The 14,857-nt window shown below is 39.8% G+C and overlaps 1 protein-coding gene across 2 annotated transcripts in view; it reads left to right on the top strand.

Annotated features, from left to right (window-relative positions):
- The first annotated feature begins 6,472 nt into the window (after window positions 1-6,472).
- The window catches only part of ARHGEF40 (Rho guanine nucleotide exchange factor 40), a 198,545-nt gene continuing 190,160 nt past the window's right edge, over window positions 6,473-14,857 (top strand). For both annotated transcript variants that reach the window (XM_040416739.1, XM_040416738.1), the window contains exon 1: window positions 6,473-6,722. In XM_040416739.1, the coding sequence (XP_040272673.1) occupies window positions 6,720-6,722 (3 nt within the window). In that variant the 5' untranslated portion in view covers window positions 6,473-6,719. The remainder of the gene's footprint in view (window positions 6,723-14,857) is intronic.

The raw sequence follows: 14,857 nt of genomic DNA, 5'->3' as shown, positions 1-14,857 counted from the left end.
ATAATAATAATAATAATAATCAATTTCCGCTAACTTGTGACAAAAAAAAGAAAATAGGCATACACTGAAGGGATACCTGGGGGCCACCACTGGACCCGCAGCTGCGGCGTACAGACATTGTCACCTCACAATCTCACTTGCAGCGGTGCCAATGGGAGACAGAGTGAGCCCTCTGAAACCACTTAGATGCAGTGATCGCTATTGGTTGCTGGGTCAGTCATTTTGCCAATCTGGGCCATTAGAGCAGGAGCCAAGTTGTCAGGAGAGCCAAGTCCTTGCGCTTCACTGCATGGGTGACCTATGCAGTGCATAGATTAGATGGCTTTAAAAAGGCAGCAGCCTGGCCTAAGGCCCTTAACCGCCTCAGCTCCCCTAGCTTAAACCCCCTTAATGACCAGACCACTTTTTACAATTCTGCACTACACTACTTTCACGGTTTATTGCTCGGTCATACAACTTACCACCCAAATGAATTTTACCTCCTTTTCTTCTCACTAATAGAGCTTTCATTTGGTGATATTTCATTGCTGCTGACATTTTTACTTTTTTGTTATTAATCGAAATTTACCAAAATGTTTGCAAAAAAATGAAATTTTTCACTTTCAGTTGTTTTTTTTTTTTTTTTTAATACATTTCTATATAATTTTTTTTCTAAATTTATTGTTCTACATGTCTTTGATAAAAAAAAAATGTTTGGGTAAGAAAAAAAATGGTTTGGGTAAAAGTTATAGCGTTTACAACCTATGGTACAAAAATGTGAATTTCCGCATTTTGAAGCAGCTCTGACTTTCTGAGCACCTGTCATGTTTCCTGAGGTTCTACAATGGCCAGACAGTACAAACACCCCACAAATGACCCCATTTTGGAAAGTAGACACCCTAAGGTATTCGCTGATGGGCATAGTGAGTTCATAGAACTTTTTATTTTTTGTCACAAGTTAGCGGAAAATGATGATTTTTATTTTTTTTACAAAGTCTCATATTCCACTAACTTGTGACAAAAAATAAAAACTTCCATGAACTCACTATGCCCATCACGAAATACCTTGGGGTGTCTTATTTCCAAAATGGGGTCACCTGTGGGGTAGTTATACTGCCCTGGCATTTGAGGGGCCCTAATGCGTGAGAAGTAGTTTGAAATCAAAATGTGTAAAAAATGCCCTGTGAAATCCTAAAGGTGTTCTTTGGAATTTGGGCCCCTTTGCCCACCTTGGCTGCAAAAAAGTGTCACACATGTAGTATAACCGTACTCAGGAGAAGTTGGGCAATGTGTTTTGGGGTGTCTTTTTACACATGCCCATGCTGGGTGAGATAAATATCTCTGTCAAATGTCAACTTTGTATAAAAAAATGGGAAAAGTTGTCTTTTAGAGAGATATTTCTCTCACCCAGCATGGGTATATGTAAAAAGACACCCCAAAACACATTGCCCAACTTCTCCTGAGTACGGCGATACCACATGTGTGACACTTTTTTGCAGCCTAGGTGGGCAAAGGGGCCCATATTCCAAAGAGCACCTTTAGGATTTCACAGGGCATTTTTTACACATTTTGATTTTAAACTACTTCTCACGCATGTTGCCGTATTGCGGACCGCAATATTGCGGACCGGAGATGCGGAATAAAAGCACGGAACGGAACCCTATGGAATGCTTCCGTGGGGTTTCGTCCTGTACTTCCGTTCCGCAAAAAGTCCTATCTTTTTGCAGAACGGCCGGATCGCGGACCCATTAAAGTGAATGCTGCGGCTGTCCCATGGTCGGTGTTCGTGCAGTGCGGCCCGCAGAACGGCCACAGACCGCACACGTTCGTGTGCAGAAGGCCTTAGAAAGCGAAAAATACAGTACACTGATCCCTCAAGATACAATGGCCTCAGGATACAATATTTTCAACATACAATGGTCTTTTCTGACCCATCGTAAGTTAAAAACTATCCTCAACATACAATGTCTCAGACTCAGATCCAACCAATCAAGGTCACTTCTCTGGTAAAATAGCTGTATAAGTTACTAGTTAGCAGCTATTCCTGACTGTTATATGTAAGGACTTATATTACCTGTCTTAGTTATCCGCTTATTTTTCTTAAATCTTTGGAAGCATTACTCAAGTTACATGGTTTCAACATACAATGGTTGCCCTGGAACCAATTAATATTGTATCGAGGGACCACTGTATATATTTCATGGCTTGGTGGTAGTTTGCCGTGACACTTTCTCTGTGCATGTTTGTTGCCGGTGGCAACGTGTTGTTGTATTGCATGCGTGTGTTTCCCCTTTAAAGAGGACCTTTCACTACTGTACAAACTAAAAACGAACTATATCAGTGGGCAGAGCGGCGCCCAGGGGTCCCCCTGCACTTACTAGTATGTCTGGGCGACGCTCCGTTCGCCCGGTATAGGCTCCGGTGTCTGCGCTATGGCCAGGCTATGAGCTGTGCGCTGCGATTGGCCAGCGCTGCAGCAAGGGACACGCCTCATACAAAAAATCAGTCAGAGGGAGCGCAGACACCAGAGCCTATACCGAGCGAACGGAGCGGCGCCCAGACATACTAGTAAGTGCAGGGGGACCCCTGGGCGCCGCTCTGCCCACTGATATAGTTAGTTTTTAGTTTGTACAGTAGTGAAAGGTCCTCTTTAAGGCTGTTTTCCTTCCCTCCTGGTGTGCACAGGGTTGAGGTGTGAGCTTGGTGGAGCTGGGTGTGGTCTCTTGTGTCTTTATATATCTTTGCTGTGAGACTGAGATCAGTTGGATGCCTGACTGTTGGAGTAGGAGCTTGCTCTTATCTCTGTTATCTGATGGCTATCCTATTTGTTATCCATGGTGTCATTCCCTTATCTTTGTTGTCTGAGAGTTTGGTGTGTTATGTTCAGGATGATTGTTGTATGTCATTTGGTGTTCCATGTCTGGTCTATATTGTGTTGGTAGTCCAGCATGGTTGTTTGACATTTCTCCTGTTTGTCTCCTCCGAAAGGGGGTCTCAGGGTTCCCAGGAGGGGAATCACATGTCAAGTATGTGCAGTTGCTGGGGTGCTGGTTCCTGTGTGTCAGTACGTACTGCGTCCTGATGCAGTTTGGATTGCAGTGTGTTTGCATGGGTTCCATTTTTTTTTTGGTGTGTTCTTCTTTGGTGCCTTCCAGCAGCTGCGGTAGGTAAGTTACCAAGCATTCCGTTGCTCTTGGTTCAGTGGTTTCTTGCCACTGGTTACTTACCTGCTGTTCCTCTTGGCTTCCTCTCCTTGCTGTTAGTCCTGCAGAGACTCCTGCTCTTCCGTGTCTTAGAAGAGCAGGTTGTCTCTGGCCCTGACCTTTCTCTTCCATGGATCGCTAGGGTCAGTAGGGCCCAGGTTCCGGAGTATGAGCCCCCCTACTATTGAGGACGGCTCATACAGTTAGGTGGTCAGGGATAGGATGTGCTAGGAGGTGTCCCGCTCCCTTATCCATGGTTTCTGGCCTGGTGGCATCCTATTTATCCTTGACATTGTACGGTGGGGGGTTTCCCCCACTCCCCACCGTGACAATATATGTGGTATTGGCGTAATCGTACTGACCCAGGGAGTAAAGCTTTCATGTTACTTATGCCACAAAGTCAAATTCACAAAATTTAACGTAAACAGACAATGGCGGTATTGCTTTTTTTTCAATCCCCAGAAAGGCTTAATTAAAGCTATCAATAAGTAATGTGTACCTCAAATAATGCATCAAATAACTAAAATTTGTCTTGCAAAAAAACAAGCCCTCATACAGCGAAACCTTGGACACAGGGGCGTAGCTAAAGGCTCATGGGCCCTGGTGCAAGAGTTAGGCTTGGGCCCCTGTTCCCTCAGTGCTTTGTGTGTCTTCTTATGCAGCACAAGGGTCTTTGGGCCCCCTCAGGCTCCTGGGCCCGGTAGCGACTGCTACCTCTGCACCCCCTATAGCTACGCCCCTGCTTGGACAACTAAAAAAGTTGTAGCTCTTGGAAGCATGTTTCTCGGCCATGAGTCAATGACTGCACAATGGCCACAAAATTTGATGACACTCTAAGGGCCTGCTCACGCGGTGGAATTGTGGCACAGACATAGCACCAAAACTCCTCCAGTGGACGTTGGGGCGTCTGCCTCCCATTGTTTTATCCTGCTTGCGCCTGGCAATTTAAACATATCCCTTCTGAGCACAGTGTGTGGACAGCTGGAATGAGTGTCAACTTGTGCTTTAACTCCATTCTATGGTACTAAGCCATGAGCAGGTCTATGGCATCCAAAGTGAACAACCGTGGCAGAAACCATGATGGCTTCTGCTGCTATGTGGTACCTTAAGTGTTCTTTTGTGATGTGGATTATATAGAGGATTCCATTTTTTTTCTCTGCATCACATATGAGGTTTTTGTGTATTATAGTAATTTATGACACAGACAGTCAGTTCGTATCTGATCATGGAGCTATTGCATTGTATTCACATAATCATGTGAGTACACAGCAATAGCCCCGCAAACAAATAGAGACTGACTGTATGATAAATGACAGGCAGTTCGGGTCAGGGGAACCACAGTCGGCCTGGGCGATGCAGCTAACACATGGACTGTGTGTCCGGGGCCGATCACGGTCGAATGCATGAGCACTAATGGTGTGAGTTTAGATGAACAGCACAATAATATGTGTGAAGGGAAAGAGACATTGTGATGTGCAGAGGAGACGGACACAGGGTCCAGAATTACTAAAGTTGGTGTAATCTTAGACAGGCTGGCCGGACCTGCACCAGATTTATCGCAGTGCCTCAGGGTGGACGGTAAATATGGTACCGGGGTAGACACTTTTCTCTGACTGCATACCAACTATTGCTTGGCTTACTTTACGCATATTATGGCCCCATGAAGCTCTGACCACTTTCCACTAAGCTCCACCTCTTTTCAAGGTGTAGAAGCTCTAGATGGCTCCATTTTGTGCCACTTTTATAGACAGATTTGTGGCATAGATATATTAGTAAATGTAGGCCAGTGTGTGAGGAGAAAGAGACAGTGAAAAGAGGCAGCATAGGTATAATTTGTTATAATTTATGAGGAAAAAGAGACATGTGTGAGTGGAGAAGCAGTCATCATGTGGGAGAGGAGAGATAACCTAGCTATTAAGTGGAAAGAGACAGTACAGTTATATGTGAGAGACTGCACAGTTATAATGTACCAGAGCAGATAGACAGCACAATTATAGCAAGTGAGAGGAGAGACAGTTAGATAGAGACCTTACTGTTATATTGTACAAAGGGAAAGCCAGCAGTTATAGTCTGAAAAGAGACAATGCAAGGATGATATACTGTATATATAATGTATGAGGGAAGAGACAGAACAGAGACCGCACAGCTACAATATGGGAATAGAAAGAGACAGCATACCTATAATGTGTGTGAATACACAACACTGCTATAATGTATGAGGTGAAAGAGACAGCACAGCTACAATGTGTGAGAGGAAAGAGACAGCATAACTATGTGAGAATAAAGAGAAAGCACAGCTACAATATGGGAATAGAAAGAGACAGCATAACTATGTGAGAATAGAGACAGCACAGCTACAATATGGGAATAGAAAGAGACAGCATACCTATAATGTGTGTGAATACACAACACTGCTATAATGTATGAGGTGAAAGAGACAGCACAGCTACAATGTGTGAGAGGAAAGAGACAGCATAGCTATGTGAGAATAGAGACAGCACAGCTACAATGTGTGAGAGGAAAGAGACAGCACAGCTACAATATGTGAATAGAAAGAGACAGCATAACTATAGTGTGTGTGAATAAATACACAACACTGCTATAATGTATGAGGTGAAAGAGACAGCACAGCTACAATGTGTGAGAGGAAAGAGACAGCATAGCTATGTGAGAATAGAGACAGCACAGCTACAATGTGTGAGAGGAAAGAGACAGCACAGCTACAATATGAGAATAGAAAGAGACAGCATAACTATAGTGTGTGTGAATAAATACACAACACTGCTATAATGTATGAGGTGAAAGAGACAGCACAGCTACAATGTGTGAGACGAAAGAGACAGCATAGCTAGCCTATGTGAGAATAAAGAGACAGCACAGCTACAATGTGTGAAAGGAAAGAGACAGCATAACTATGTGTGAATAAATATACAACACTGCTATAATGTATGAGGTGAAAGAGACAGCACAGCTACAATGTGTGAGACGAAAGAGACAGCATAGCTAGCCTATGTGAGAATAAAGAGACAGCACAGCTACAATGTGTGAATAGAAAGAGACAGCATACCTATAGTGTGTGTGAATAAATACACAACACTGCTATAATGTATGAGGTGAAAGAGACAGCACAGCTACAATGTGTGAGAGGAAAGAGACAGCACAGCTACAATGTGTGAGGAAAGAGACAGCACAGCTACAATGTGTGAGAGGAAAGAGACAGCACAGCTATGAGATGTGGGAAGAAGCTGGCATGTAGCTGTAGGAAAGACTTGAGAGCACTAAGGGAAAGGTATTATAGAAGCCGAGGGAACAAATCACAGAGGCAGAGGGGCGGTGAGGCAAGGAGAGGGGGGTGCTGTGCTCAGGCTCACCCCCTAACAGGTCCCCCAGTGTGAGCAGAGAGACGAAGGCAGGAGGAGATGCTACGAGGAGACTCCAGAGAGACCGCTGCCTGAGACTGTCACCAAGAGAGAGCACCGCAGGACACCGGCACAGAGGCTCCCGCATAGATATGTGACTGCACAGCCGCAGCAAGACATGGTGAGGGGGCACCAGCCTGTCCGCCACTGGCACTGTCTCCCGCCCCGACTGCCCTGCAGCTTCTGTCTCTTCTTTTTAATTTCTTTGTTTCCGTCTTCGTCCCCAAATCTGTTTCCAATTTCCCCATATCTGCGCGGAGCTCCATGCACTTCCTATGGGGACTCCTGACTTTCCGTCTGAGGTGAGGGCAGTACACTGAGGTCTGCTCCATCTGAACTATTGGCCCTCTTATCGCAGCTGGCACCTATCTGTCCCGGGTAGCGGAATGTTACCTCAGGACTGCCCTCTCATCCTCCATCTCCCTCACATTACTCCTCTGTCTCTTCTCCTGCCGTCTCTCTCTGCAGGAAGGAATGAGCTCACACATTTAATGATTTGCAGCTGGTGTTATGGCTGAGAAAGGACACACACAGTCACCAGTGTAATACTGACCCCCAACTGTCTCATCTATAGTATATAATACTGACCCCCAACTGTCTCATCTATAGTATATAATACTGACCCCCAACTGTCTCATCTATAGTATATAATACTGACCCACAACTGTCTCATCTATAGTATATAATACTGACCCACAACTGTCTCATCTATAGTATATAATACTGACCCACAACTGTCTCATCTATAGTATATAATACTGACCCACAACTGTCTCATCTATAGTATATAATACTGACCCCCCAACTGTCTCATCTATAGTATATATAATACTGACCCCCCAACTGTCTCATCTATAGTATATAATACTGACCCCCAACTGTCTCATCTATAGTATATAATACTGACCCCCAACTGTCTCATCTATAGTATATAATACTGACCCCCAACTGTCTCATCTATAGTATATAATACTGACCCCCAACTGTCTCATCTATAGTATATAATACTGACCCACAACTGTCTCATCTATAGTATATAATACTGACCCACAACTGTCTCATCTATAGTATATAATACTGACCCACAACTGTCTCATCTATAGTATATAATACTGACCCACAACTGTCTCATCTATAGTATATAATACTGACCCACAACTGTCTCATCTATAGTATATAATACTGACCCACAACTGTCTCATCTATAGTATATAATACTGACCCCCCAACTGTCTCATCTATAGTATATATAATACTGACCCCCCAACTGTCTCATCTATAGTATATAATACTGACCCCCAACTGTCTCATCTATAGTATATAATACTGACCCCCAACTGTCTCATCTATAGTATATAATACTGACCCCCAACTGTCTCATCTATAGTATATAATACTGACCCCCAACTGTCTCATCTATAGTATATAATACTGACCCACAACTGTCTCATCTATAGTATATAATACTGACCCACAACTGTCTCATCTATAGTATATAATACTGACCCACAACTGTCTCATCTATAGTATATAATACTGACCCACAACTGTCTCATCTATAGTATATAATACTGACCCCCAACTGTCTCATCTATAGTATATAATACTGACCCCCAACTGTCTCATCTATAGTATATAATACTGACCCCCAACTGTCTCATCTATAGTATATATAATACTGACCCCCAACTGTCTCATCTATAGTATATAATACTGACCCCCAACTGTCTCATCTATAGTATATAATACTGACCCCCAACTGTCTCATCTATAGTATATAATACTGACCCCCAACTGTCTCATCTATAGTATATAATACTGACCCCCAACTGTCTCATCTATAGTATATAATACTGACCCCCAACTGTCTCATCTATAGTATATAATACTGACCCCCAACTGTCTCATCTATAGTATATAATACTGACCCCCCAACTGTCTCATCTATAGTATATATAATACTGACCCCCCAACTGTCTCATCTATAGTATATAATACTGACCCCCAACTGTCTCATCTATAGTATATAATACTGACCCCCAACTGTCTCATCTATAGTATATAATACTGACCCCCAACTGTCTCATCTATAGTATATAATACTGACCCCCAACTGTCTCATCTATAGTATATAATACTGACCCCCAACTGTCTCATCTATAGTATATAATACTGACCCACAACTGTCTCATCTATAGTATATAATACTGACCCACAACTGTCTCATCTATAGTATATAATACTGACCCACAACTGTCTCATCTATAGTATATAATACTGACCCACAACTGTCTCATCTATAGAATATAATGCTGATACTGACCCACAACTGTCTCTTATATAGTATATAATCCTGATACTGACACACAACTGTCTCTTATACAGTATATATAATACTGATAATGACCCACAACTGTTTCTTATATAGTATATAATACTGACCCACAACTGTCTCATCTATAGTATATAATACTGATACTGACCCACAACTGTCTCATCTATAGTATATAATACTGACCCACAACTGTCTCATCTATAGTATATAATACTGACCCACAACTGTCTCATCTATAGTATATAATACTGACCCCCAACTGTCTCATCTATAGTATATAATACTGACCCCCAACTGTCTCATCTATAGTATATAATACTGACCCACAACTGTCTCATCTATAGTATATAATACTGATACTGACCCCCAACTGTCTCATCTATAGTATATAATACTGACCCACAACTGTCTCATCTATAGTATACTAGCAGAAGGACCCGGCTTCACACGGGTATATTTCATCAATTTCGTTTTATGTTTCTTTGTGTCGTAAGAAAAATATCAACAGTTTCCCCCATAACAATGACCTCCACAGTGCCCGTGTGTTTAATAGTGGCCCCTGCCCCCCATGCATGTAGCAGTGTAGTTGTGCCGTCATATGACAGAATATTTAAGGACCTGCGAACTGCTAAAACCTGTGATCAGTTGTTATGGCAACCTGGAGTAGGACTGCGAGCTTCTATTGGCTGATAAGGGACATGTGACCGTGTAAATGGCAGTTCGGATTTAAGTGAAAGGCTTGCTGGCTTGTATTGGCTAATGCGGGTAATTTTTTGGGAATATCTCATGATCGGTACGTCCTAGAGAGCTGAGACCCGGTCTAAAACGTTCCCGGGCACCTGATGTACCTGTGTGCCAAATTTGGTGAAAATCGGTCCAGTCGTTTGGTCGCGCATAAAGAATGTCCAGACAGACGTCTAGACAGACAGACAGACAAAAACTCATTTTTATAATAGAGGAGATAATACTGACACTGACACACAACTGTCTCATCTATAGTATATAATACTGATACTGACACATAACTGTCTCATCTATAGTATATAATACTGATACTGACACACAACTGTCTCATCTATAGTATATGATACTGACACAACTGTCTCATCTATAGTATATAATACTGATAGTGACCCACAACTGTCTCTTATATAGTATATAATACTGACCCACAACTGTCTCTTATATAGTATATAATACTGACCCACAACTGTCTCACCTATAGTATATAATACTGATACTGACCCACAACTGTCTCATCTATAGTATATAATACTGACCCACAACTGTCTCATCTATAGTATATAATACTGATACTGACACACAACTGTCTCATCTATAGTATATAATATGGATACTGACCCACAACTGTCTCATCTATAGTATATAATACTGACCTACAACTGTCTCATCTATAGTATATAATACTGATACTGACACACAACTGTCTCATCTATAGTATATAATACTGATACACAACTGTCTCATCTATAGTATATAATACTGATACACCACTGTCTCATCTATAGTATATAATACTGATACTGACACACAACTGTCTCATCTATAGTATATAATACTGGTACTGACACATAACTGTCTCATCTATAGTATATAATACTGGTACTGACACATAACTGTCTCATCTATAGTATATAATACTGGTACTGACCCACAACTGTCTCTTATATAGTATATAATACTGACCCACAACTGTCTCATCTATAGTATATAATACTGACCCACAATTGTCTCATCTATAGTATATAATACTGATACTGACCCACAACTGTCTCATCTATAGTATATAATACTGATACTGACACACAACTGTCTCATCTATAGTATATAATATGGATACTGACCCACAACTGTCTCATCTATAGTATATAATACTGACCTACAACTGTCTCATCTATAGTATATAATACTGATATTGACACACAACTGTCTCATCTATAGTATATAATACTGATACACAACTGTCTCATCTATAGTATATAATACTGATACACCACTGTCTCATCTATAGTATATAATACTGATACTGACACACAACTGTCTCATCTATAGTATATAATACTGGTACTGACACATAACTGTCTCATCTATAGTATATAATACTGGTACTGACACATAACTGTCTCATCTATAGTATATAATACTGATACACCACTGTCTCATCTATAGTATATAATACTGATACTGACACACAACTGTCTCATCTATAGTATATAATACTGATACTGACACACAACTGTCTCATCTATAGTATATGATACTGACACAACTGTCTCATCTATAGTATATAATACTGTTACTGACACACAACTGTCTCATCTATAGTATATAATACTGATATTGACACATAACTGTCTCATCTATAGTATATAATACTGATACACAACTGTCTCATCTATAGTATATAATACTGACACTGACACACAACTGTCTCATCTATAGTATATAATACTGATACTGACACATAACTGTCTCATCTATAGTATATAATACTGATGCTGACACACAACTGTCTCATCTATAGTATATAATACTGACACAACTGTCTCATCTATAGTATATAATACTGATACTGACACACAACTGTCTCATCTATAGTATATAATACTGATACTGACACAACTGTCTCATCTATAGTATATAATACTGATACTGACACACAACTGTCTCATCTATAGTATATAATATGGATACTGACCCACAACTGTCTCATCTATAGTATATAATACTGATACACCACTGTCTCATCTGTAGTATATAATACTGATACTGACACACAACTGTCGCATCTATAGTATATAATACTGGTACTGACACATAACTGTCTCATCTATAGTATATAATACTGGTACTGACACATAACTGTCTCATCTATAGTATATAATACTGATACACCACTGTCTCATCTATAGTATATAATACTGATAGTGACCTACAACTGTCTCATCCATAGTATATAATACTGATACTGACCCACAACTGTCTTATCTATAGTATATAATACTGACCCACAACTGTCTCATCTATAGTATATAATACTGACCCACAACTGTCTCATCTATAGTATATAATACTGACCCACAACTGTCTCATCTATAGTATATATAATACTGACCCCCCAACTGTCTCATCTATAGTATATAATACTGACCCACAACTGTCTTATCTATAGTATATAATACTGACCCACAACTGTTTCATCTACAGTATATAATACTGACCCACAACTGTCTTATCTATAGTATATAATACTGATACTGACCCACAACTGTCTCATCTATAGTATATAATACTGACCTACAACTGTCTCATCTATAGTATATAATACTGATACTGACCCACAACTGTCTTATCTATAGTATATAATACTGATACTGACACACAACTGTCTCATCTATAGTATATAATACTGATACTGACACAACTGTCTCATCTATAGTATATAATACTGATACTGACACACAACTGTCTCATCTATAGTATATAATACTGACACACAACTGTCTCATCTATAGTATATAATACTGATACTGACCCACAACTGTCTCATCTATAGTATATAATACTGATACTGACACACAACTGTCTCATCTATAGTATATAATACTGACCTACAACTGTCTCATCTATAGTATATAATACTGATACTGACCCACAACTGTCTCATGTATAGTATACTAGCAGAAGGACCCGGCTTCGCACGGGTATATTTCATCTATTTCATTTTATGTTTCTTTGTGTCGTAAGAAAGATATCAACAGTTTCCTCTATAACAATGACCTCCACAGTGCCCGTGTGTTTAATAGTGGCCCCTGCCCCCCATGCATGTAGCAGTGTAGTTGTGCCGTCATATGACAGAATATTTAAGGACCTGCGAACTGCTAAAACCTGTGATCAGTTGTTATGGCAACCTGGAGTAGGACTGCGAGCTTCTATTGGCTGATAAGGGACATGTGACCGTGTAAATGGTAGTTCGGATTTAAGTGAAAGGCTTGCTGGCTTGTATTGGCTAATGCGGGTAATTTTTTGGGAATATCTCATGATCGGTACGTCCTAGAGAGCTGAGACCCAGTCTAAAACGTTCCCGGGCACCTGATGTACCTGTGTGCCAAATTTGGTGAAAATCGGTCCAGTCGTTTGGTCGCGCATAAAGAATGTCCAGACAGACGTCTAGAAAGACAGACAGACAAAAACTCATTTTTATAATAGAGGAGATAATACTGACACTGACACACAACTGTCTCATCTATAGTATATAATACTGATACTGACACATAACTGTCTCATCTATAGTATATAATACTGACACAACTGTCTCATCTATAGTATATAATACTGATACTGACACACAACTGTCTCATCTATAGTATATAATACTGATACTGACACAACTGTCTCATCTATAGTATATAATACTGATACTGACACATAACTGTCTCATCTATAGTATATAATACTGATGCTGACACACAACTGTCTCATCTATAGTATATGATACTGACATAACTGTCTCATCTATAGTATATAATACTGATGCTGACACACAACTGTCTCATCTATAGTATATAATACTGATACTGACACATAACTGTCTCATCTATAGTATATAATACTGATGCTGACACACAACTGTCTCATCTATAGTATATAATACTGATACTGACACATAACTGTCTCATCTATAGTATATAATACTGATACTGACACACAACTGTCTCATCTATAGTATATAATACTGATACTGACACACAACTGTCTCATCTATAGTATATGATACTGACACAACTGTCTCATCTATAGTATATAATACTGTTACTGACACACAACTGTCTCATCTATAGTATATAATACTGATATTGACACATAACTGTCTCATCTATAGTATATAATACTGATACACAACTGTCTCATCTATAGTATATAATACTGACACTGACACACAACTGTCTCATCTATAGTATATAATACTGATACTGACACATAACTGTCTCATCTATAGTATATAATACTGATGCTGACACACAACTGTCTCATCTATAGTATATAATACTGACACAACTGTCTCATCTATAGTATATAATACTGATACTGACACACAACTGTCTCATCTATAGTATATAATACTGATACTGACACAACTGTCTCATCTATAGTATATAATACTGATACACAACTGTCTCATCTATAGTATATAATATGGATACTGACCCACAACTGTCTCATCTATAGTATATAATACTGATACACCACTGTCTCATCTGTAGTATATAATACTGATACTGACACACAACTGTCGCATCTATAGTATATAATACTGGTACTGACACATAACTGTCTCATCTATAGTATATAATACTGGTACTGACACATAACTGTCTCATCTATAGTATATAATACTGATACACCACTGTCTCATCTATAGTATATAATACTGATAGTGACCTACAACTGTCTCATCCATAGTATATAATACTGATACTGACCCACAACTGTCTTATCTATAGTATATAATACTGACCCACAACTGTCTCATCTATAGTATATAATACTGACCCACAACTGTCTTATCTATAGTATATAATACTGACCCACAACTGTTTCATCTACAGTATATAATACTGACCCACAACTGTCTTATCTATAGTATATAATACTGATACTGACACACAACTGTCTCATCTATAGTATATAATACTGATACTGACCCACAACTGTGTCATCTATAGTATATAATACTGATACTGACACACAACTGTCTCATCTATAGTATATAATACTGACACACAACTGTCTCATCTATAGTATATAATACTGATACTGACCCACAACTGTCTCATCTATAGTATATAATACTGATACTGACACACAACTGTCTCATCTATAGTATATAATACTGACCT

Source organism: Bufo bufo, chromosome 2 (assembly GCF_905171765.1).
Source record: "Bufo bufo chromosome 2, aBufBuf1.1, whole genome shotgun sequence".
Classification (NCBI taxonomy): domain Eukaryota; kingdom Metazoa; phylum Chordata; class Amphibia; order Anura; family Bufonidae; genus Bufo; species Bufo bufo.
This window is presented reverse-complemented; position numbering and strand designations above follow the sequence as displayed.